Source organism: Mesoplodon densirostris, chromosome 4, assembly GCF_025265405.1.
Source record: "Mesoplodon densirostris isolate mMesDen1 chromosome 4, mMesDen1 primary haplotype, whole genome shotgun sequence".
Taxonomy (NCBI): Eukaryota; Metazoa; Chordata; class Mammalia; order Artiodactyla; family Ziphiidae; genus Mesoplodon; species Mesoplodon densirostris.
Genome location: NC_082664.1, coordinates 64877448 through 64900533, shown reverse-complemented (window position 1 = coordinate 64900533; position 23086 = coordinate 64877448). Strand labels below are relative to the sequence as shown.

Sequence of the window (23086 nt, the reverse complement as noted above, 5' to 3'; positions counted from 1 at the left end):
CAATCAAAATACAGTACTACTAATGTTCTGGATTCAGTTCTATACCTCCAAAATAGAAAATAGTTTCTCAATTCATATCCCTAAACTCAAAGGCATACTTCTGAATACTGAAAATAGTTAAACATATGCATATTTTAAAATGAGTAAGGGGAAGTAAATACTATTACACTAGGAAAAGAAAATATACTTTAAAACAACAGAGGATAAAACCAGAATGAGTTAGAATGGGAGAAGTTAATTTTAAACACTGTATAGACCATGCTTCTCAAATTATCTATAAAGGGAGTTTTTAAAATTTTTTTTTAATTCCAATTCAACACAAATCAAAGCTTTACAATAAATTACTAGAAAATAAAGTGAAAAGCACCTAGAATGGTCTATACTCTATTCAATGAGACAAGTCCCTAATCACACGATTGGATATCACAGCATTATCAAATTGAGATGAGCTTCTCAACACCTCAATTTCTGCCCTTAACATGTTACAGACCTGTAAGAAACAGCCGGTAAACCAGCACCAGTCTGCAGGCTACATTTTGAGTAACGGTAGTACTGACTGGGAAGGAATGATGCAGAGGTTTTGATGTATAGACTGAGTAGCCTTGATACTGGTACGGGAGGTGAGAAATCTGTTCCTGCAATGAATTCACCAATAAAACATGATTTCAAAAAGTAGAAAGATATAGTCAGAGAAGTGGCATAATCTCTACTTCCTAAATTCTCATTAAAACCTGGTTACCAAATCTCATAAATCATCTCCCCACATTATCTCCCACATACTCAACCCTTTCTATTCACCTTGCCATTAAATCGTAATTTCTAGGGTGAGGCCTGATATCTTTATTTTTTAAAAGCTTGGAAGACCACTGCCTTCAACATTCCTGCATTCATAGCTGCGCTCTTATCATTACCTTCCCCCAAACTGCTCTTCTTTCACTTCTATCTACTGAAATTCTAATCATCTTTGAAGGTACATCTCAAATGACCCAGCTTCATGAAGCTTTCTCCAAGGCCTCTCATTTATATATGATCCTCTGTCTTTAACACTCATAACATGTTTCATATTTGACATGACCCTCTTACTATACCATCAACTTCTTTATTCCTTTGCAGTTGCCCAAAACCTAGCAAAGCACTATATATAGTTAGTTATTCAAATGGTTGCTCAGATCTATTATTTTCAGATTTTTAAAGAAATAAACAGAAGCAAAGATGCATAATTATTTTTCTTAAAGACAATTTTCAGATTTTCAAAGAAATAAATGGAAGCAAAGATGAATAATAATTTTTCTTAAAGACAATTTACAAGAAATGGCATGATTACAAGAAGCAGCTTACAGTAACAACCAACTTGCCTCTAGAAGGCCCTAAGGACAACTGATGGGAAAAAAAAAAAAAAAAAACCAGACTGGGAACCTTGAAGCTACTGATTTGAAAAAATTCAGACAATGACAACAAATTTTTGGTAACACAAATACACCTTTTACTAGCTATGCTACTTTAGTTTGGGGTGGTGAAGCAAAGAATAATTTTGCTAAGTGATGCAACTTAAAGATTTCTTTATGTTTATGCAAAATAAAATACCAACAATGAATTTCATTTCCTTTCATTCGTTCAATTCTTTGCTTTCCCAAAATATAACTTTTAAATAAGTCTCTCTCTAACTTACCCATTTTTAATAGGTTAAAGACTGAAAATAAAGTATAGAATCTAAACCATCATCAAGTTATTCAGAGGTTTGTACTCTATTTTTTTAAAAACAAACTTTGCTTGACTTTGAATAGGTCATAATATCTGATTCAATTTTATCATCTTTAAGGTTCCAATTAAATTTTGAATGTTTAAAATTCTTCCATAAATTCTGTGCTTCAAATGCATTTTTTTCATGTAATCTTCCAATAATACCTGAGATGTTACTATTTTTTTTTTTTTTTTTTTTTTTTTGTGGTATGCGGGCCTCTCACTGTTGTGGCCTCCCCCGTTGCGGAGCACAGGCTCCGGATGCGCAGGCTCTGGATGCGCAGGCCCAGCGGCCATGGCTCACGGGCCCAGCCGCTCCGCTGCATATGGGATCCTCCCAGACCGGGGCACGAACCCGTATCCCCTGCATCGGCAGGCGGACTCTCAACCACTGCGCCACCAGGGAGGCCCGATGTTACTATTTTAATTTTACAGACAGGCAAAGTATCTATAAAGTGTTAAGTAGATAATATAGCTGAGATCAGAACACAGATATTATGAGTTTCCCCACTATATCACCCTGCTTACGAGCCATTTAATACTCAAGTTTCCGTGGGGATCAATTACTATTTGCCACACTGGCCTGTTGAAAAAATTAAGTCAGGTAACACATGTAAAATGCTTGGTCCAGGACCTGTCACATATAAATGTTCAAAAATATTAACTCTTATTTCCAATATATGACAGCTGCTTCTATAAAAATGTTTACTCTTTAAAAACTTCCCAAAGATAATGAAGAGATGGAACCATTATTCATTAAGTAATTATTAGAATGCTAACAATTCCTGAGAATCATAATGTTCAACTAAAGGAATATACCTAAATTCTAAAATCAACCCCCAAATAATATTTAGATTAGTTCAAATTTTTCACTATTCTAAACAACAATGCAGTGATCCTACACACTCATCCACTTACTTCCTTAGAAAAAATACTAAGAGGGACTTCTCTGGTGGCACAGTGATTAAGAATCCACCTGCCAATGCAGGGGACATGGGTTCGAGCCCTGGTCCAGCGAGATCCCACATGCCACGGAGCAACTAAGCCCGTAAGCCACAACTACTGAGCCCAAGTGCCACAACTACTGAAGCCCGCGCACCTAGAGCCCATGCTCTGCAACAAGAGAAGCCACCACAGTGAGAAACCCGTGGACTGCAACAAAGAGTAACCCCCGCTCATCACAACTAGAGAAAGCCCGCGCAAAGCAACGAAGACCCAACACAGCCAAAAATTAAATAAATAAATTTATTTTTAAAAAAAAGAAAAAATACTAAGAAATGGAAGTGCTGGTTTCAAAGCATATACATATGTACATCTAAAATTTTGACAGTTAACAAACTGCCCTCTAATTTAGATTCAGCCAGTAATGTATGAGAGAATCTCTTTCCATATTTCATAAATTTTTAACAGTCCATAAATTAAGGAAATTAACTTCTTTAAACATTGCAAGTGTTTCTTGCAACGTTTGTTCTGTTCATTTTTAATCTCTGTTAATGATGGGTTTTACTATTAGAAATTTAAAATGTTTTATAAAGGCAAATTTACCAATCATTTTCATGACAATTTCTAACTTTGGTGTGAATTTTAAGAGTTGTCTTCCTTATCCCAATATTTCAAATATATTTGCTTAATTTGCCTTCCATTTTATACTGAAGAATCAAAAATAATACTGAAGAACAAATTCTGTTATAAGATATAAAGTAGTGATCTATAAACGTTTTTATCCAAATGAACATTCTTTCCTCCTAATCTTTATCTAAACCACCATTTAATGAAGTGGTCACATGTGCTGCTTCTGCAGCAAACAGAAGTTGTCCCTTTTAAATTTAACATCCTTTTTAAATGTACCTATTCTTTTTTGTTTTTTTTTTTTTTTGGGGGGGGGCCGCACTGCACAGCATGCGGGATCCTAGTTCCCTGACCAGGGATCGAACCTGCGTCCCCTGCATTGGAAGCACAGTCTTTACCACTGGACCACCAAGGAAGTCCCTAAATGTACCTATTCTTGACCATAAAAAAGATGTGCAAATCTTTCTTAGAGAAAAATATAAATTTTTTTATTTACAACCTTTAAGGAAAGCCTAATTAAATAAATGGAGACCCCTTGGGATAGGAAGAATACAGCTGACCCTTGAACAAGACAGGTTTGAACTGCACGAATCCACTTATACATGAATTTTTTTCAATAGTAAATACTACAGCACTACACAATCCACAGTTGGTTGAATCTGTGGATGCTGAAGCAAGGATATGGAAGGCCGACTATAAGTTACATGTTGATTTTCAACTGTGTGGAGGGTTGGTGCCCCTAACACCCACGCTGTTCTAGGGTCAACTGTAGATATACTACAGACGTCAATCTCCTTTAAATTAAACCTATGGATTCAAGGCAATACAATTTTTAAAATCCTAACAATATTATTCACAGAATTTAACAAGCTGATTCTCAAATTCATATGGAAAAACGAAAGGACAAAACACGAACAGATTTATATTAGCCTCCTGTGGCTGCCGTGACACATTATAGCCACAAACTCAGTATTCTGTTCCATCTCCACATCTCCTTCTCCTCTGTGTCTGTCTACAAGTCAGTTTATTCTGTTAGACTGGGGGGGCGGGGAGTGGGTGGTATATACTTCAAAGATGACATATTGTTGTGCTCACTAGACATAAGTTTTTAAAAAACTAGATGTTACATAAGGGTCATGAAGATTTCTTTCAGTAATGGTGAAGATTATCCATAACCTCTGCCAAAATGCCATAAACATTTTTCATGTAACGTCCTATTTTTTTGTTTTTCTTTGTTTCTCTGTTTCACATAGGACAGATTTCAGATTCTGAGCCAGTTTTTTTGCACAGGTCCTTCAGGTAACCCAAGGATTCTTTCTGATCAGAATACTGACTTTAAATGTTTTTTCTACCATTCTTAATTGAAAGGAAGTTACTCACAGAAGAGCAACTTCACTCTCCTCATACCTAATATATTTATTCATGAACTACATAATATTTACTAAGCACCTTTCATATGCAAGGCACTATGCTGAATCTAGGGATATGAAGTTGAAGAGATATGCTTCTACTCTCTGGAAGGCTTAAGATACAGGCATGCAAATAAGTAATTACACTGTAATAAATAACCAAATTACTAGAAGTAAGTAGGAAAAGTCCCTATGCCTACCAGAATAGAGAAGACTTCACCAAAGCTCTACAGATTTTCCCCTGAGACTGAAGGAAGAGTAAAGGCTTTCAGGTATAAGTATGATTTTCTTCCCCTGCTTTTTCTTTAATACAATTGCCATCTTACATAATATACTATTAGGTGCCTTCTTAATAGCATCTGATCTACTTTCTCACTGCACCAGCGGGCTTCCTAGAATAGAATTCTTATTACCACTCATATTCATGTACTACTGCTCTTACGTGACTCATGGTTGGTCCATAATTAATGGATAGTGGTATTTTCTAGAAATAGATTAATGCACACATCCAAACCATATTAGGTTTTCAATTTAGAGTTCATACAAAGTCTACTTCCTTTCTATAGTAGTTATCGCTCCAGACTGCAGTTCTGAAATCCAATAAGTGGGATTATTATTTTGTTGTTGATGCTTCTTTCTTTCTTCCTCCTTCCTTCCTCCCTCTTATTATTTCTTTCTTAATAAGAAGGTTAAAAGAAATGTGCTATTAATGACAGTACAGTAAATAACATTAGCAAAAGCACAGGCATCACAGAAAGTGATGTCTCATTCAGTATTACTGAAATGTAAAATGCCAGAGAGGGGTAACAAGAGGTTGAAGAAGATAATGTGACTAAGGTAAATTTATTTTTCTTTTTCTACCACATTGTCAAAGATGAAAGTTTCATGTCTTAGTAACCTGGAGATGACAATGCCATTTACACAAATAGAAAAAAAAGAAAGAATGAAAACAATTTAGATTGTGTAGACATTTGATCTTAGAAAGAATAGATCTAACAAACATACTAATCTCCTATTTTTATATTTTCTCCAAAATCTATTTCTACTGCATGATCCTTCTAAAAGAAGACACATTAAATAATATATGAACATACATATATATACAAATTGTGATTGAATTTAGAATCCAGAAAAAACAATGTTTTAACCAAAAAAAAGAAAGAAAGAAAGAAAAAAGTATACTTTCTTTTCTAGGACACTGAAAACTTGTAACCCAACATGTTTCTCTTTTCACTTTGGCTGCCAGGAAATCTAAGAATCAAATTTCAATGCCTTATAGCTATAATCAGCTCATCTCTGGAACCTGATAATGTTACCTTTAAGTAATGGCCCTTCGGTTGCTTGTTTTATCACTAATTGTTCTATTCCACATTTTATTCAGTCCTATAAGCCATGTAAAATTCTTTGGATGCAGTAAAATCCTTAATGAAAGAAACGTTAATGCAAAAATGGCTTACAAAATTTTGAAACAGCTTGTTTTACTAAGCAAATTAATCAGTAATATTGTTTATGTAAATAATCTGCTCAGTAAATCACTTCTTCATAAATACACAAAGATAAAACATTTCAATGAAGTCAAATTAATTTTTTAAATCAGTAAGAGTCAAATTAAAGAATATAAAGAGTTTATACAAATTAAAGAATATAAAGTCTAATGACATGTATATAGGATTACTTGCTAACTTTGCCCATCAAATGCTAAGAACATATCCAAATATCAAGTTAGTTTATCTTTATAGGCAGTTTACAGTTCACAATGACTCCTACACATTTTCAGATTTCCAGGCATATCTGCTCCTAGTTAACCTGTACCACTTTCAAGTTATTTACTTAATGAACATAAACAGTACTTGTTTCTTTTATACATTACTTTTTATACTTAATGAACACTAGTTTTTTATTTTTCTAAGATATTTTAATCTGACTTTCTTTCTGAAAACATTAATATATTCAGATTGGAGAACAATTAGATATCTTTCACAGATATAATCAATAATCAATTGATCATAAATTTCTTCTCTGAATGTAAAAAAGTAAAAAATTGGGGGCCAAGTTGCTTTGTATGAAGCCAATTTTCAGTCTCATTCATTTAAGAGAACCTCTTATTATCAGCATCTGATGTCCAGTGTCTTGAAAATTGTTGTTTATATTTCAGGGGTTTTTTTGTTCTTTTGTTTGTCTGTTTCAAGCAGGTACGAACATCAGATAAAGAAAGTCATTCCTGACATATGGCAAACAAATGAGGTATACCTTCAGCTACTCGTTTAATGTCTAAAGAGTTTCCAGCCCATGGTGAGAGGAAAGGGAATCCAGGCAGAGCCAGTGGAATCCATGAGCTGAGAAAATGAGCTGATAGTGCAAGGAAACCAAGGTAATTAGAGTCCACAGGACAGAGCACCAAAGAGGAGAGAGCTGTACACAGTGAGATCCTTGAAGACTGGAGAGGGTTCTCTTTCAGTATGATCATAAATACTTGCAAGGAAACTTCCCAAGACAGGAAAAAGTACTATGTGAGAGAATATGAGAGAACAGTACCAGATGCTCACATAAGCTGGGGAACAGCGCCTGTTCCCAAGAGTGGGGCTACAAAAAATCCCTCATACCTGTGGGCACTGAATAGAATACTCAGGAAGGTATTGTCTCACAGTAGGTAATAACTATCCCTAGAGGATCCACTCAACAAACCCTAAAAGCAAGACCTGAAATGATCAAATTGTTTTCAAGTAATTTAACTGCATCCCAGTAAAAAGCTCAAGAATTTATAGGAATATAAAAATATCCAGAAGCTAAGAAGGTAAAATTCAAATATGAGACATCCAAAGATTACTCAGCATACAAAGAAGCAAGAAAACAACCCAGGATGAGAAGAATAATCAACTGATAGAACTGACCCAGAATAGATAGAGATGTTAGAATTAGCAGAGAGGATATTAAGTTATTTTACTTGTATTCCATATGTTCAAGAAGCTACGAAGATATACAGACAATATAATTTTATACACACACACACACACACACACAAAATGAAGTAGATAAAAACTACATCTGAGATGAAAAATAAACTAGTGGGGTTAATGGCAGATTGCATGTAGCAGAAGAGACTAGTGAATTTGAAGAGTAGAAATAGGAACTACTCAAGATAAAACACAGAAGAAAGAATCTAAAAAAATGAAAAGAATATCAGTTCTTTTCCAAAAGCTATGAGTCCCTCCAATATACTAATAATACTTCCTAATATATGAACCTGATATTAATATTTTTTAATATACTAATAAATGAAATAAATAAAAGAAAAAATAAAAAGTAGGGAGGGGAGAAATAACTGGGGGAAAATGTCCAAAAATTTTCCAAACTTTATGAAAACTCTAAACCCACAAATCTAAGAATCTTGATGAACCCCATGGCGCGAAATATTAAGAAAACTGCACCATGGCACATCATAATCAAACTGCTCAAAACCAATGATGAAGAGAAAATCTTAAAAGCAGCCAGAAAAAAAAAAAAAAATATATATATATATATATATATACAGAGTAAGATAAAGATGACAGCAGACCTAGGGCCCCAGCGCCCGGGCCATGGCGGCGGCGGCGGCGGCGGCGGCGGGAGCTGCTGTCTAAGCAGCGGCTGCGGACCGAGCGAACTCAGCCGGGGAGGTCGGGCCCCGGGAGAGGTGCTGTGGTGGTGGGAGCGCGGACGGCTGGAGGCTGCCTACCTCTCCTCCTCCCCGGCGGTGGAGCCCTCGTGGGGGTCTGTGCCCGGTCACCATGACGACGCTGGCGAATGCCCAGAATGCCAGCAAAATGTGGGAACTGAGTCTGTATGAGCTCCACCGGACCCCTCATATGTGCCAGAGAGGTAGAGCAAGTATTACTATCTTCATTTGAAAGATAGTAAACAGGCTGAAATTACCTTCCCCGCTCCTCAGTTCCGCATGATAGGTCAGTGCATGTAAGACTCACCTTCGGAGTTTATTAAAAATGGAATTCCCGCTGGCCCCTACCTGTAACATTGCAATACAGTAATGGGATGGGACCCTAGGATCTTCATTTTTAACATGCATCCTAGGGGACTCTTATATAGGTAGTACCAGGACTACACTGTAAGAAATTCTGTTGACCAAGTAAGTCTTCCACAGATGGAAAATCTGTGCCATGCCCATCCCCAGGCCTATCACCAAACCTCAGATCCTCCTGTTCCAAAGCTCCTACTCTTAGAATTCCCAATTTCCTCAAGTGGCCAACGTGAGGTACCCAGATTCTGACATCTCACTGTATTTCTCAAGACTCCAAGTTCACGGACCACTTGTTTCTAAAACCCCTTTCCTCCCAACCCACCCACTGCCTTTCCACTCATCGACACCTCCAGGAAGCCATCATGGATGGCACAGAGATTGCAGTTTCCCCTCGGTCGCTGCATTCAGAGGTCATGTGCCCCATCTGCCTGGGCATGCTGAAGAATATGATGACAACCAAGGAGTGCCTCCATCGATTCTGCTCTGATTGCACTGTCATGGCCCTGCGCAGCGGGAACAAGGAGTGCCCTACCTGCGGAAAGAAGCTGGTATCCAAGCGGTCTCTGCGGCCAGACCCCAACTTCGATGCTCTGATCTCTAAGATCTACCCCAGCCGGGAGCAGTATGAGGCCCACCAAGACAGGGTGCTCATCCGCCTCAGCCGCCTGCACAACCAGCAGGTGCTGAGCTCCAGCACTGAGGAGGGGCTGCGCATGCAGGCCATTCACAGGGCCCAGCATGTGAGACGGCCGATGCCTGGGTCAGATCAGACCACAGCGATGAGTCAGCAGGAATGAGAACCGGGGGAGGGAGAGGGGGATGGAGAGGACGTGAGCTCAGACTCCGCCCCTGACTGTGCCCCAGGCCCTGCTCCCAAGTGACCCCATAGAGGGGGTGCTGGGGGAGCAGTGTAGGGACGGGGGAGGTGGCACTGGTGGGGTGGGTGGGGGTGCCGGTTCTGAAGACTCTGGTGACCAGGGAGGGACCCTGGGAGGGGGAACCTTGCCCCCCGTCCAAGCCCTCCTGGGGCTTCCAGTCCCCCAGAGCCAGGTGGAGAAACTGAGCTCGTGTTCCGGCTCCACATCCTACTCGTGGAGAAGGGAGAATACTGCCAGACTAGGTATGTGAAGACAACTGGGAATGCCACAGTGGACCATCTCTCCAAGTACTTGGCCCTGCTCACTGCCCTCGAACGAGGCATCAGCAAGAGGCAGGGGAGCCAGGAGGGCCTGGAGGGGGCGCCTCTGACGCCGGAGGACCTGATGGGAGAGGCGGGCAGGGTGGGGGTGCTGGAGGAGGCAACGGCCCTAAGGAGCCTGCCTTGCCCAGTCTGAAGGGTGTCAGCGAAAAGCAGTATACCATCTACATCGCCCCCGGGGGTGGAGTTTTCACGACACTGAATGGCTCGCTGACCCTGGAGCTGCTGAATGAGAAGTTCTGGAAAGTGTCCCAACCACTCTGCTATGCCCTCACCAAGGATCCAAAGTGACCCCGCAAGGGGACAGCCAGAGGATGGGGACCATGGGGTGTCCCTGAGTCCTGGCCCACCACCCAGCTTCTTTGTCCCCCAGAGCCCCCCAGCCCAGCCAGCCAGCAAGAGGACACAAATGAGGACAAGTGGCTTTTATACAAATTATCTGTATCAGATTCTTCTATATTGTACAGAGTGGGGACTGCGCCCCCATCTACTGCCTTTTCTGTTGCCCCCAACCTCCCATCCATGCAAGATGTTGGGAAGGGTGAAGAGCCCTTCCCTTCATGCCCTTCTACCAACAACAACAAATCTGCTTTTTTTCCTCTTCGGGGAGAAGAAAAAAAAAAAAAGATGACAGCAGACTTCTTATCAGAAACAATGCAACAAAAAGACAGTGGAGTAAAATCTTTAAAGGACAAAGGAAAAAAGCCATCAACCAAGAATTCTAATCGTAGCAAAACATCTTTCAAAACAGAAGGAAAAACAAAGACTTTTTAACATAAACAAAAGCATAAGGAGTCCATCACCAGCAGACCATCATTACAAAAGAAATGTTAAAAGAAATACTTCCAACAAAAACAAAATGATGCTGGCTGGCTGGAAATATCTATCTCTGCAAGGGAATGAAGAGCACTGGAAATGGTACCACATGGGTAAATATATATCTTTTTCCTCATTATTTAAAAGTATCTAAAAGATAACTGCTTGCTTAGACAAAACAATTACAGGGTTTACAACATGTATCAATATAAGTAAATGTATGACCAAGAAAGTATAAAGGCTAGGAAGAGAAATTAAAGTACACTCTGTAAAGTTCTTACACAACACGAGAAGTGGTAGAATATCACTTAATAGTAAGTAGACTCTGGGAAGTTGAAGATATATAAATCATATATAAATCATATAGCAACAAGTAAAATACAAGATTATAGCTAATAAGACAAAGAAATTTTTAAAAAATCATAAAATTTATTCAACTAATATAAAAAAGGGAAAAAAGAAAACTAAGAAAAGATAAGCCAAATAGAAAACAGCAAGATAACAGACACAAACTTAAATCAAACTAAAATCAATAATAACTTTTAAATGTATGTCATCCAGCTCTAAATGGCAAGTTATTGGTCTGAATCTGAAAAGAACAATTACAAGTAATGAGACTAAATCAGTAATCAAAAACCTCCTAACAAAGAATTGTCCAGAACCAGATGGCTTCACTGGTGAATTCTGCCAAACATTTAAAGAATTCATACCAATCCTTCTCAAACTCTTTTCCATATAATGGAAACAAAGGGAGTACTTCCAAACTCATTTTGCAAAGCTAGCATTACCCTGATAACATAACCAGACAAAATCACTACAGAGAAAGAAAAAAAAAGAAAAGAAAAGAACGTTACAGGCCAATATACCTGAAAAACATAGATCCTCAACAAAACATTGGCAAACTAAATGCAACAATATATTAAAAGGATCATAACCATGATTAAGCGGGATTTATGCCAGGCATGCAAGAATGGTTCAAACATCACGAATTAACCAATGTGATTCACAGATTAACAAAATGAAGGTTAAAAGTCATGTGATCATCTCAACAGATACAGAAAAAGCATTTTAAAAAAACTCAACATCACATTCATAATAAATACTCTAACAAACTGGGTATAGAGGGAATGTACTGCCACATGATAAAGGTCATATATGACAAGCCTACAGCTAACATCATATTCAATGGTGAAAAGCTGAAAGAGCAAGGTGCCCACTCTCATCACTCCTATTCAACACAGTATTGGAAGTCCTAGCCAGAGCAATTTGGCAAAAGAAGCAAGAAGAAAAAATAAAAGCCACCCAAATCTGAAAGGAAGAAGTATACCTGTTTCTATTTGCAGATGACACGATCTTATAATATAGAAAACCCTAAAGACTCCACTAGAAAACTATCAGACTAATAAATGAATTCAGTACAATTACACAATACAAAACTAACATACAAAAATCAGTTGTGTGGAAATGTAAATTTGTGCAGTCACTATGAAAAATAGTATAAAGGTTCCTCAAAAAGTTAACAATAGAGGGACTTTCCTGGCGGTCCAGTGGTTAAGACTCCACGCTACCACTGCAGGGGGCATGGGTTCGATCCCTGGTCGGGGAACTAAGATCCCACATCAGGCGGCGTGGCCAAGAAACTTAAAAAAAAAAAAATTGTTAAAAAAAAAGGGGGGACTTACCTTGTGGCGCAGTGGTTAAGAATCCACCTGCCAATGCAGGGGACACAGGTTCAATCCCTGGTCCAGGGAGATCCCACATGCCACAGAGCAACTAAGCCCACACGCCACAACTACTGAGCCTGTGCTCTAGAGCCCATGCACACAACTAGTGAGCCCACGCACCACAACTACTGAAGCCCACATGCCTAGAGCCTGTGCTCCGCAACAAGAGAAGCCACCACAGTGAGAAGCCCATGCACCACAACGAAGAGTAGCCCCCACTCGCCGCAACTAGAGAAAGCCCACGCACAGCAACGAAGACCCAACACAGCCAAAAATAAATAAATAAATAAATAAATAAATAAATAAATAAATAAATAATTTTTTTAAAAATTAACAATAGAACTACCACATGATCCAGCAATTCCACTTCTGGGTACATACCCATAGGAGACGAAACCACTACTTTGAAGAGATATCTGCACTCCCATGTTCAGTGCAGCATTATTTACAACAGCCAAGACATGGAAACAACCTAAGTGTCTGGTAACAGATGAATGGATAAAAAAAATGTGATATATATTCGTTTGTATGGACATGTGTATGTCCATACAAAGGAATATTATTCAGTCAAAAAAAAAGAAAATCCTGTCACTTGCTACAGCGTAGGTAGACTTTGAGGGCATCATGCTAAGTGAAATAAGACAGAGAAAGACATATTGTATGATCTCGCTTATATGTGAAATTTTAAGACAGCAAACTCATAGAAACAGAGAACAGAATGGTGGTTGAGGCAGGAGGTAGGGGTGGGGAAAATGGGTGAAGAGAATGAAAAGGTATAAATTTTTAGTTATAAGATAAATGAGTTCTGGGGATATAATGAACAGCACAGTGACAAAGAAAAAAAAAGTCATCCAACATCTCAATTCAAAGGCCGAGATTCTTAGATTAGAAAAAAAATTAAGACTCAAATATATACGGCCACCAAGAAATCCACTTTATATAAAGAAACAAATAGATTAAAAAGACAGGAAAATATATACTAGTCAATGAAAGCAGAAGTCTATATATTACTATCAAAGTAGATTCCAGAGCAAAGACTATTACCAAGGTTAAAGATATCATTTCATAATGCTAAAGAACTCAATTTATCAAGAGGAAATAATAACCCTAAATGTTTAGACACCTAATAACAGAGCTTCAAAATACATTAAGCAAAATCTGATAGAACTCAAAAAGAAACAGACAAACCCCCAATTACAGTCAGAAATTTCAGCCCCCCCGCCAATAATTTATAAAAACAAGGAGACAAATTCAGCAAGGATATAGGAGACCTGAACAATACTATCAAACAACTTATCCTAACTGACATTTTTCAGACACTCAACCCACCAAAAGCAGAATATATACTGTCTTCAAGTGAATATGGAACATCCATCAAGTTAAAACATATTCCTGACTGTCAAATTTTGATATATTTTAAAGAATTCAAGTCATAAAACATATGTTTTCTGACTATAATGAAATCAAATTAGAAATCAATAACAGAAAGATATCAGGATAATCCACCAATATTTGAAGCTAAAAAGCACACTTGTAAATAACCCATGGATCAAAGAAGAAATCAAAAGGGAAGTTAGAATGCATTCTGGACCTAGCTGTAAATGAAAATACAAAATACCATAATTTGTGGGATGCTGTTCAGGGGAAAATATATATCACCAAATGCCTACATTAGAAAGAAAAAGGTCTCAAATCAATAACCTCAGTTTATACTTTAAGAAGCTACAAAAAGAGCAAATTAAACTAAAACTACGCAGAAAAAGGGAATAATAAAGACCAAAGCAGAAATCAATGAAATAAAAAGAGAAAAATCAATGAAGCCACAAACTGGTCCTTCTAGATGATCAATAAAAGAGATAAGCCTCCAGCCAAAGTGATCAGGAAAGAAAGACAAATTAGGAATAAGAGGGGTGACATCATCACAGATTCTATAGATATCAAAGGACAATAACAGAACATTATGAACAACTTTATACCTATAAATTTGACAACTTATTTGAAATCGGAAAATCCCTTGAACGATACAAACTACCAATGTTCTCTCAAGAAGAAACAGATAACCTGAACAGCCCTCTATCTATTAAAGTAATTAAAAACCTTCCCTCAAAGAAAATTCCATATCTAGATGGCTTCATTGGTGAATTCTACCAAACATTTAAGGGAAAAAAATGATACCAATTTTACATGAACAATTCCAGAAAACTGAAAAGAAAGGAATGCTTCTCAATTAATACTATGAGGCTAACATTACCTGTTATAAAAAAGCAAGAACATTACAAGAAAAGTATAGACCAATATCCCTCATAAACATAATTACAAAATTACAAATGTTTTAGAGTATCAAATCCAACAATATATAAAAATGACAAGATATAACAATCAACTTAGGTTTGCAGAGGACTGCAGAGTTGATTTAACACTTGAAAATCCATGACTATAATTTATCACATTAACAGAATGAAAAAAAATTTAAAAACCTGTTAACCTCAATAGAAACAGAAAAAGCATTTGACACATCTAATATCTATTCTTGATGAAAACTCTCAGCGAACTAGAAAGAAAATAAAACTTTCTCAACATGACAAAGGGCATCTATAAAAAAACCTACAATTAACATCATATTGTATGGTAAAAAACTGATCACTTTACCCTTAAGATCAAGAAAAAGACAAGGATGTCCACTCTCACCACTTCTATTCTACACTGTGCTAGAGATTCCAATAAGTTAAAGACAAGAAAAAGATATAAAGGCATCCAGGTTAAAAAGAAGCAAGACCATCTTTATTCACAGACAATGAGATCATGTATGTAAAAAACAAAAAATCCCATGAAGTTTATAAAATACTAATAAGTGAGTTTAGCAAGGTTTCAGGATACAAGCTCAATATACGAAAATCAACTGCATTTCCTTTTACTAGCAATCAGAAATAGTCATGAAGGGGCTTCCCTGGTGGTGCAGTGGTTAAGAGTCCGCCTGCCAGTGCGCGGGACACGGATTCGATCCCTGGTCTGGGAAGATCCCACATGCCGCAGAGCAATTAAGCCCATGCGCCACAACTACTGAGCCTGAGTTCTAGAGCTCACAAGCCACAACTACTGAGCCCACGCGTCTAGAGTCCGTGCTCGGCAACAAGAGAGGCCACCTCAATGAGAGGCCCACGTACTGCAACGAAGAGTGGCCCCCGCTCACCACAACTAGAGAAAAGCCCGCGCGCAGCAACGAAAACCCAACACAGCCAAAAATAAAATAAAATAAATTTTTTTTAAAAATGGTCATGAAGATATCATTTACAATGGTATCAAACATAGAAAATATTTAGGGATAAGTGACAAAAGATGTGTGAGACCTGTAGATTAAAAAGTATAAAATGCTGCTACAGAAATTAAAGAAGCCCCATATAAAATGAAAAAACATACCTTGTTCATGAGTCAGAGAATTCAATATTGTCAATTTTTCCCAAAGTGACCTACAAATTCATCACAATCCCGATCAAAACCCCAGCAAGAATTTGTTTGTTTATTTATGAGAAATTGACAAGCGAATTTTAAAACTCATATGGGAAGGTAAAGGACCCGGCATAGCTCCCTCCCACCGGTCCGAAAAAAACACAAACCTTTGAAAAAGAAGAACAAAGTTGGAGGGACAACATCATCTAATTTCAAGATTTATTATCAAGTTACGGTAACAACAACAAAAAAAGCCACTGTGGGACAGGCATCAACACAGACAAATAGATCACCAGAACAAAACAGAGTCCCAAAATAGATCCATACATATATAGACAACTGAGTTTTGGAAAAAGTACAAAGGCAATTCAGTGGAGAAAGGGCAGTCGTTTTCAACAAATGGTGCTGGAAGATTTGGATATCCATATGCAAAAAAATAAACTTCAATCCATACCTCAAACCATATTTGCAGAGTTAACTCAAGATGGATCACAGACCTAAATACAGATCCTAAAATTTTCAAACTCTAGAAGAAAACATAGGAGAAAATTTTTGTGACCTTGACTTTGGGCAAAGATTTCAGATACAACACCAAAAGCATGAACCATAAAAGAAAAACTTGATATATTGACTTTATCAAAATTAAGAATTCCTATTCCTTCTAAGAAAATAAGAGAATTAAAACACATCCAAAGACTGGGGGAAAACAAATCTTTGCAAATCATGTATCTGATAAAGTACCTGTAACCAGAATATATACAGAATTTTTTAAACTAAGTAAGAAAGCAAAAAACTCAATTTAAAGATAGGTGAAAGATTTGAACTTGATTTCATCAAAGAAGTTATACAATGACAAATTAAGCACATGAAAAGAAGCTCAATGTTATTAGATATCAGGGAAACATTAATTATATCCACTACATAACTTATTATAGTGGCTGACAAGAGAAATACCATACCAAGAGGTGCTGGTGCATTTGTGGAGGAACTAGAACTCTCACATACTGCTTGTAAGGATGTAAAATGGTAAAAAGACAAAAAAACAGTATATCAGCTTCTAGAAAGAAACACACAACTGCCATAGGATCCATCCATGCCATTCCTAAGTATTTATTCCAAGAGAAAAGAAAGCATATATCTATATAACAGGTACACCTCACAGCAGTTTTATATGGAATAGTCCAAAACTGAAAACCCGCATGTCCATCAACATGTGAATGGGATAATCAAATTATAACATATCCATACAATAGAATATTACTCAGCAATAAGAGCAAAGTACTAAAGACACGCCACCACAAAACAAATACAGAGGAATTTCAAAGTAGCTGAGTAGAAGAAACCAATCAAAAGAGAGTAAATACTGTTAATTCCATATATATATAAAATACAAACTAATGTAGAGGAGAGCAGATAAGTGGTTGCCCAGGGAAGGGGTAGGATGGCAGGCAAGTAAGGATGAGAGGAAGGGATTACAAAGGGGCAAAAGGAGACTCTGGGAGGTTACAGATATATTTATTTTCTTGATTGTCTATGTTCCTAATCTTGATTGTCATGATGGCTTCACAAGGTATATGTATGTCAAAAATATGTATATGTATAGGTATAGGTATATGTATGTATGTACTCTATTACCCCAATGTTCACAGCAGCATTATTTACAATGGAAACAACCTAAGTGTCCATCAATGGATGAATGGATAAAGAAGATATGGTGTATATACACAATGGAATGCTACTTAGCCATAAAAAAGAATGAAATTTTGCCATTTGTAGCAACATGGGTGGACTTAGAGGGTATTATGCTAAGTGAAATAAGTCAGAGAAAGACAAATACTGTATGATATCACTTATATGTGGAATCTAAAAAATACAAGAAAACAGTGAATATAACAAAAAAAGCAGACTCACAGATATAGAGAACAAACTAGTAGTCACCAGTGGGGAGAGGGAAGGTGGGAGGTGCAATATAGGGGTAGGGGATTAAGAGGTACAAACTACTATGCATAAAATAAGCTAAAAGGATATATTGTACAACATGGGGAATATAGCCAATATTTTATAACTATAAATGGAGTATAACCTTTAAAAATTGTGAATCGCTGTATTGTACACCTGTAACTTATGTAATATTGTACATCACCTGTACTTCAATTTTTGAAAAAGCATTCAATTATATGCTTTAAATATGTGTGATTTATTTTCTGTCAATTACACCTCAATAAAGCTACTAAAAAGAATGATCCAACAATAATCAATATATTTATTAGCTAATAAGCGCTTATCTTTTTTTTTAAGTTGAGAAGACTGAACTGTTACCTTGCCATACCAGAAAATTATTAATAACATTTACTCAATATCCACTTTATGTCAAGAATTACGTTAGCCATTTAGTTAGATACTAAGTTACCTGCTAACTTACTATCATTATCTTAAGGCCATTAATTGTAAAAAAAAAAAAAAAAAAAAAAAACCAAAAAACAAAGGGGGCAGGGGGAGAGGTCAACATGAAACTTCAGCAACTAGACAAGGCCTTATTTCTATTTTTTAATAATTCTAACTTTCAGTTCCTAAAAATCAAACACACAGCAATATCAATAAACACAGTAGATTTAAATCTAAATCCTCCAAGTTCTATAAATTCATCTGGAATTGTCCTTTAGTGGGAACACATGCCAGGACAAAGGCTTACACCAGATGTTTAAATTATGTTCTCATATATTGGGATGCACTGAATTCTATAAATACCCTGAGTGAATGGCAGTTTGATTTAAAGGTTAAAAATACAGTTTAGATGGGACCAAACAAAAATCAAAATCCTGTGTAATGGGCGATGCCCCATTATTCTGCAAACTAGTTTCCTCACAGCGTTTACTTTATGTAAAACCTGCACTTAACTTGCAAAAAGGATCTGAAGTGGCTCTACCATCTGCAAAATGGGAGACCTCTAAGACACCTTTCAGTCTTTGCCATTCTACTCTCTCCCACTCATTTTCTTAGGAATCACATTAATCATATTTCAAACAAAGTAACTGTAACCACTTAAAGATACAGAATATTTTATTCAATTAATTAATATGTTAGAACCAAGTGCAGGATTTGGAGGTCCATCTGTTTTTGTTCTATATTTTGACAAGGTTTACCTCAGCACCATTGATATCTGAAGCTAGAATATTGTTGTGAGAGATTATCCTGTGCGTTTCAAGATGTTTAGCAGCATACCTGCTACCCACTAGATGCCAGTAGCACCTCTCTCCAATTGTGACAACCGAAAGTGTCTCCAGATATTCTCACTGTCCCCAGGGGAGCAAAACTGTCCCTGGTTGAGAATTACTGTTCTAAAATGAGTGCAGTAATCTCTCTGTATGGACCTCCTCCACTCACGGGGCAGGGAGTATCTGAAAGCACAAATTCCTCCATTTGAAGGTTCTTAAGGATATTTTAAATGTTTATGTACAGTATATGCTCCATTTAAAAGTAAAATAAATTTCTAAAAAGCAAAGGGTTTTTTTTTAAAAAAAAACTATTGTTTTGTTTTCAAACTGAGAAAGCTAGGCACTACAAAATATCTGATATGTATGACCTCTTAATTTAGACCACGTCTCCAGGGTGGAAAAAAAACTTCTATGCCAAAGAAGTATATATGAACCATTTCTTAACCATGCCATAACTAAAGAACTGTGGCAGTTAATTTAGGAAATATCAATACTCTATTGGAACTCAACTTTATAGCTCTGCCATTACCCAGCCTACAGTTTGTCCCAAGTAGGTATCAAATTCCATTAAGTCTTCAATTTCAAACTGCCATTATCTGTGATAAATCTCCTACATCCACACATTAACTTTCCCTGTCTCAGTCTCCTAGCCAAATTTTTCTTCAACAGCTTAACTCTCAAGTAGAATTTAAATAAAAAGATGACAATCTCAACTATATTTAGAAGATTTATATTTTCTTGAAAAAATATTTTTACATTGCTAAACTAGATTTAACTGCTTTCTTACTATTCCACAGGAATAAACACAATTTACTTGTGATATAGATTTGCTGCCATCAATGTAGAAAGAGTAAAAATCAAACTGGAGACATGAAATCTGGGTTCCAGTTCTGGCTCTGCCTCCTAGTAGCTGGATGACTACTTAACATTCCCAAACTTCAGCTTTCTCATTTGTAAAATATGGAGGATAATAATTTAACTAACTCTAGAGTTATTGTGAGGATTAATTATAATTTATGTGAAGTCATTCTGTAAACAGTAAAGTACCATACAAATGTTAGGTATTGGTGTTATCCTGTTGGTATGAGTAAACCATATAGTAGAGAAACATGCACCTCAGATAAAAGACTTATGTCACTGAATAAACGTCATTTTCCGAAACAAACATTCTTTAGGAAGAGAGCCTGAGATGACAAACTCTCAACTAGGATTCAGGCATCTGGGTTCTAAACTCAGTTCTGCCATTAACTCTCTGCATCAACAAAGGCAAACTAACTTTCCTCTTCACCTCAAATTTCATCTAAAAAGATCCAAGTATTGGACCAGTTGTTCCATAAGTATTATTACAGCCCTTATCAGCCCGAGAAATGATCAAGCGTCCAAAAAATTCCTTTAACACCATATCCACAACTCAAAGAGCAGTTTGGTCGGCCAGCAAAACAGAGGGCAACAGACGGTAAGAAAATTTTAATTAAAAATAGAATTCTATACAATTCTCGAAAAGCAAAGGAAGCTATAAACTACTTTGTTTTCTATAATTAATAATAGTTCCACCTCTAAATGATAGTAATTATGAACAAGGTGCATTAACAAGGGCGGGTCTCTTTCCCACAAGCTTTTTGGGAACCACCCATTTCCCAAAGAGGTATAACTGCTTCCTCTTTGCTCTCCTTAGCCAAGAAACTTGAAAGATTAAGGCTTATATTGTCTGAGATTTTTTTTTTTCATTTCACTTGGGTGGGGATGGCGGTAGTCATCTGACAAACATATCCTACAAACACCATTATCCGCAACACCAAGTCTCCAGAAAGTTTAAAAATAATCTAAGTCTTCAGAGTAATAAGTGTTTTTTAAAAAGAGTTCGGGTTATTAACTCAAAATGAGAAAAACCTGTGTTAGTGTGACTAGTGTTTGCCAACTGCCAAGGGTTCCCTTCCCCAAATTATCCGCCCTCCCGCGTCTCTGCAGAGGCGACGCCTCGCCCTCTACTCCCGCATCGCGCCAGGGCGGAGGGAGAGTCCCCAGGGGTTCCCAGGAGAGGGAAGGCCGGACAACCCAGGCCTCCGAGCGCCACCACCCCTCGCCCCTCACCGATGACAATGCGCAGGTGCTTGAGGCGGGTCAGCGCGTCCTTCTTGGTGTCCAGCACCTTCTGGGTAGACTTCTTCACGTCTCCGTGCGGCTTCTTGGAGAACATCCTGCCTCCGCCACGGCCGACTCCGGCCCCCTCCCAGCCCGGTCCCGGCGGCGGAAAGTGGAGGGAATGGCGGGGGAGACTAGCGTGAGCGGCTCATTCACTCCCCAGCTTTGCGGGCCCCGGCGCGGCCGACTCCTCCCAGAACCAGGCCAGGGCCGCCACCTCCACCCGCCTCGCGCGGCGGCTGCAAAGCACCTTCGGCTCCGGCTCCAATATGGCGGCTCCCCTCTCCCAGCCCTGCACGGAGCAAAGGAGACCCAGACGGGTCGACCGCCTTCGCCGCCGCCGCGGCCGCCGCTCGCCGCCACAGGCCGGGGCCCGGTACCCAGGACCCGGAGCCGCGGAGGTGGGGCTCTCGGCGGCAGCGGCACCACTCCTCTCTCCCTGAGGCCCCCTTAAGGTTAAAGATTCTTTAGCAGCTTAGACTCTGTAGAAGCCGACGCGGAGACTGAGCGTGGTGATGAGGTTTCACGACTTTGCCGTCGGTGGCGAATGGTCCCCGTGGCAACCGCCTTCTGACGTCAAGGGTTCTTGACGTCATGCCAGCGTGAGATCACCCGTGACATTACTCCGCTTTGGTTTCCTGTGCAAGCTGCCAGAGGAGGAGCCCGAGAAAGTAAGGGAAAATAATTCATGCGTGCGTTGTTGTAAGACTAGTGACTCCTAGACAAGCTCCCCGAGTAGTTTTTGTGTTCTAAAAGTCCTCCGCCTGTCTCTGCTGTTTACTATGTAAATTAAGAAGTAACTTAAGAACATAGCATCAAAACAGATGTGCAATATATTTTAGGTGCCAATTCTGAAGGCTTTGGTTATAACACCCCTTCATTTCCTTAATTTGAGTTTTGTTTAAAGGATTTTTGTTTGTTTTGCAAAGTGATGATTTACAATTTACTGTAGTATAGGGACTTGTAGGGTTATAGTACATCCTCTTGGTAAAAATTATCTTGCGCAAATAAATGAATTCTCCCAAAAGCATTCCGTAACAGAAAGAAAAATTACAGGGAAAAGAAATCTGAATAACTTTAAGTGTTAATTTTCTTGATAAGTAGAGTTCACAAATCCAGGAAAATTGCTAAGGTACAGGTAGAAAAATTAGTAAGGACATGAAAAAAAAATCACAGAAGTCTATACTCAACTAAAATGTGAAAAATGTTCACACTAACGGATAATTTTTAAAAATCAAATTAAAACAATGTTTCTTTTAAAACAAATTTTAAACAGCTTTATTGAGGTATACTTGATATACAATAAACTGCACATTTTCGAATTGTACAGTTTGGTAAGTTGGACATTTGCATACATCCATGAAAACATAAGCACAATCAAAATATTGATCACGAAGGGGCCTCTTGCCCATTTGTAATCCTTCCCTTCCACCGCCCCACCTCTGGTGCACCAACAACCACTGATCTGCCTTCTGTCACCCGGAATTTGCATTTTCTAGAGTTTTATAGATGTGTAAGCATACAGTATATGCTTTTTGTCTGGCTTCTTGGGCTCAATATAGTTTAATTTTAATAATAAAATATTTTATCAGTCAAAATAGGAAAGTTTGTTTTTAAATTAGCCATCGTACTGCTGGTAAAGGCAGCAGCAGACACTCCTATTACTTGCTAGAAGGAAGCAGTAATTACTACAAAATTTGGCATTATGTATCAAGACACTTAAAAATGTTTATATATACTTTGATTCATTAGTTTCATGTTTAGAACCCTACTCTAAAATATCAGAAATGGGAAAAAATATTTATGTAAAA

General features: G+C 37.9%; 1 protein-coding gene and 1 pseudogene across 5 annotated transcripts in view; one reads left to right on the top strand and one right to left on the bottom strand.

The window, feature by feature from the left end:
* Positions 1-21804, bottom strand: part of RALGAPA1 (Ral GTPase activating protein catalytic subunit alpha 1) — a 234698-nt gene extending 212894 nt beyond the window's left edge. For all 5 annotated transcript variants that reach the window (XM_060096301.1, XM_060096304.1, XM_060096302.1 and 2 more), the window contains exon 1: positions 21225-21804. In XM_060096301.1, the coding sequence (XP_059952284.1) occupies positions 21225-21330 (106 nt within the window). In that variant the 5' untranslated portion in view covers positions 21331-21804. The remainder of the gene's footprint in view (positions 1-21224) is intronic.
* On the top strand, positions 8486-10222 carry LOC132489254 (E3 ubiquitin-protein ligase RING1-like; annotated as a pseudogene).
* Positions 21805-23086: the final 1282 nt, after the last annotated feature.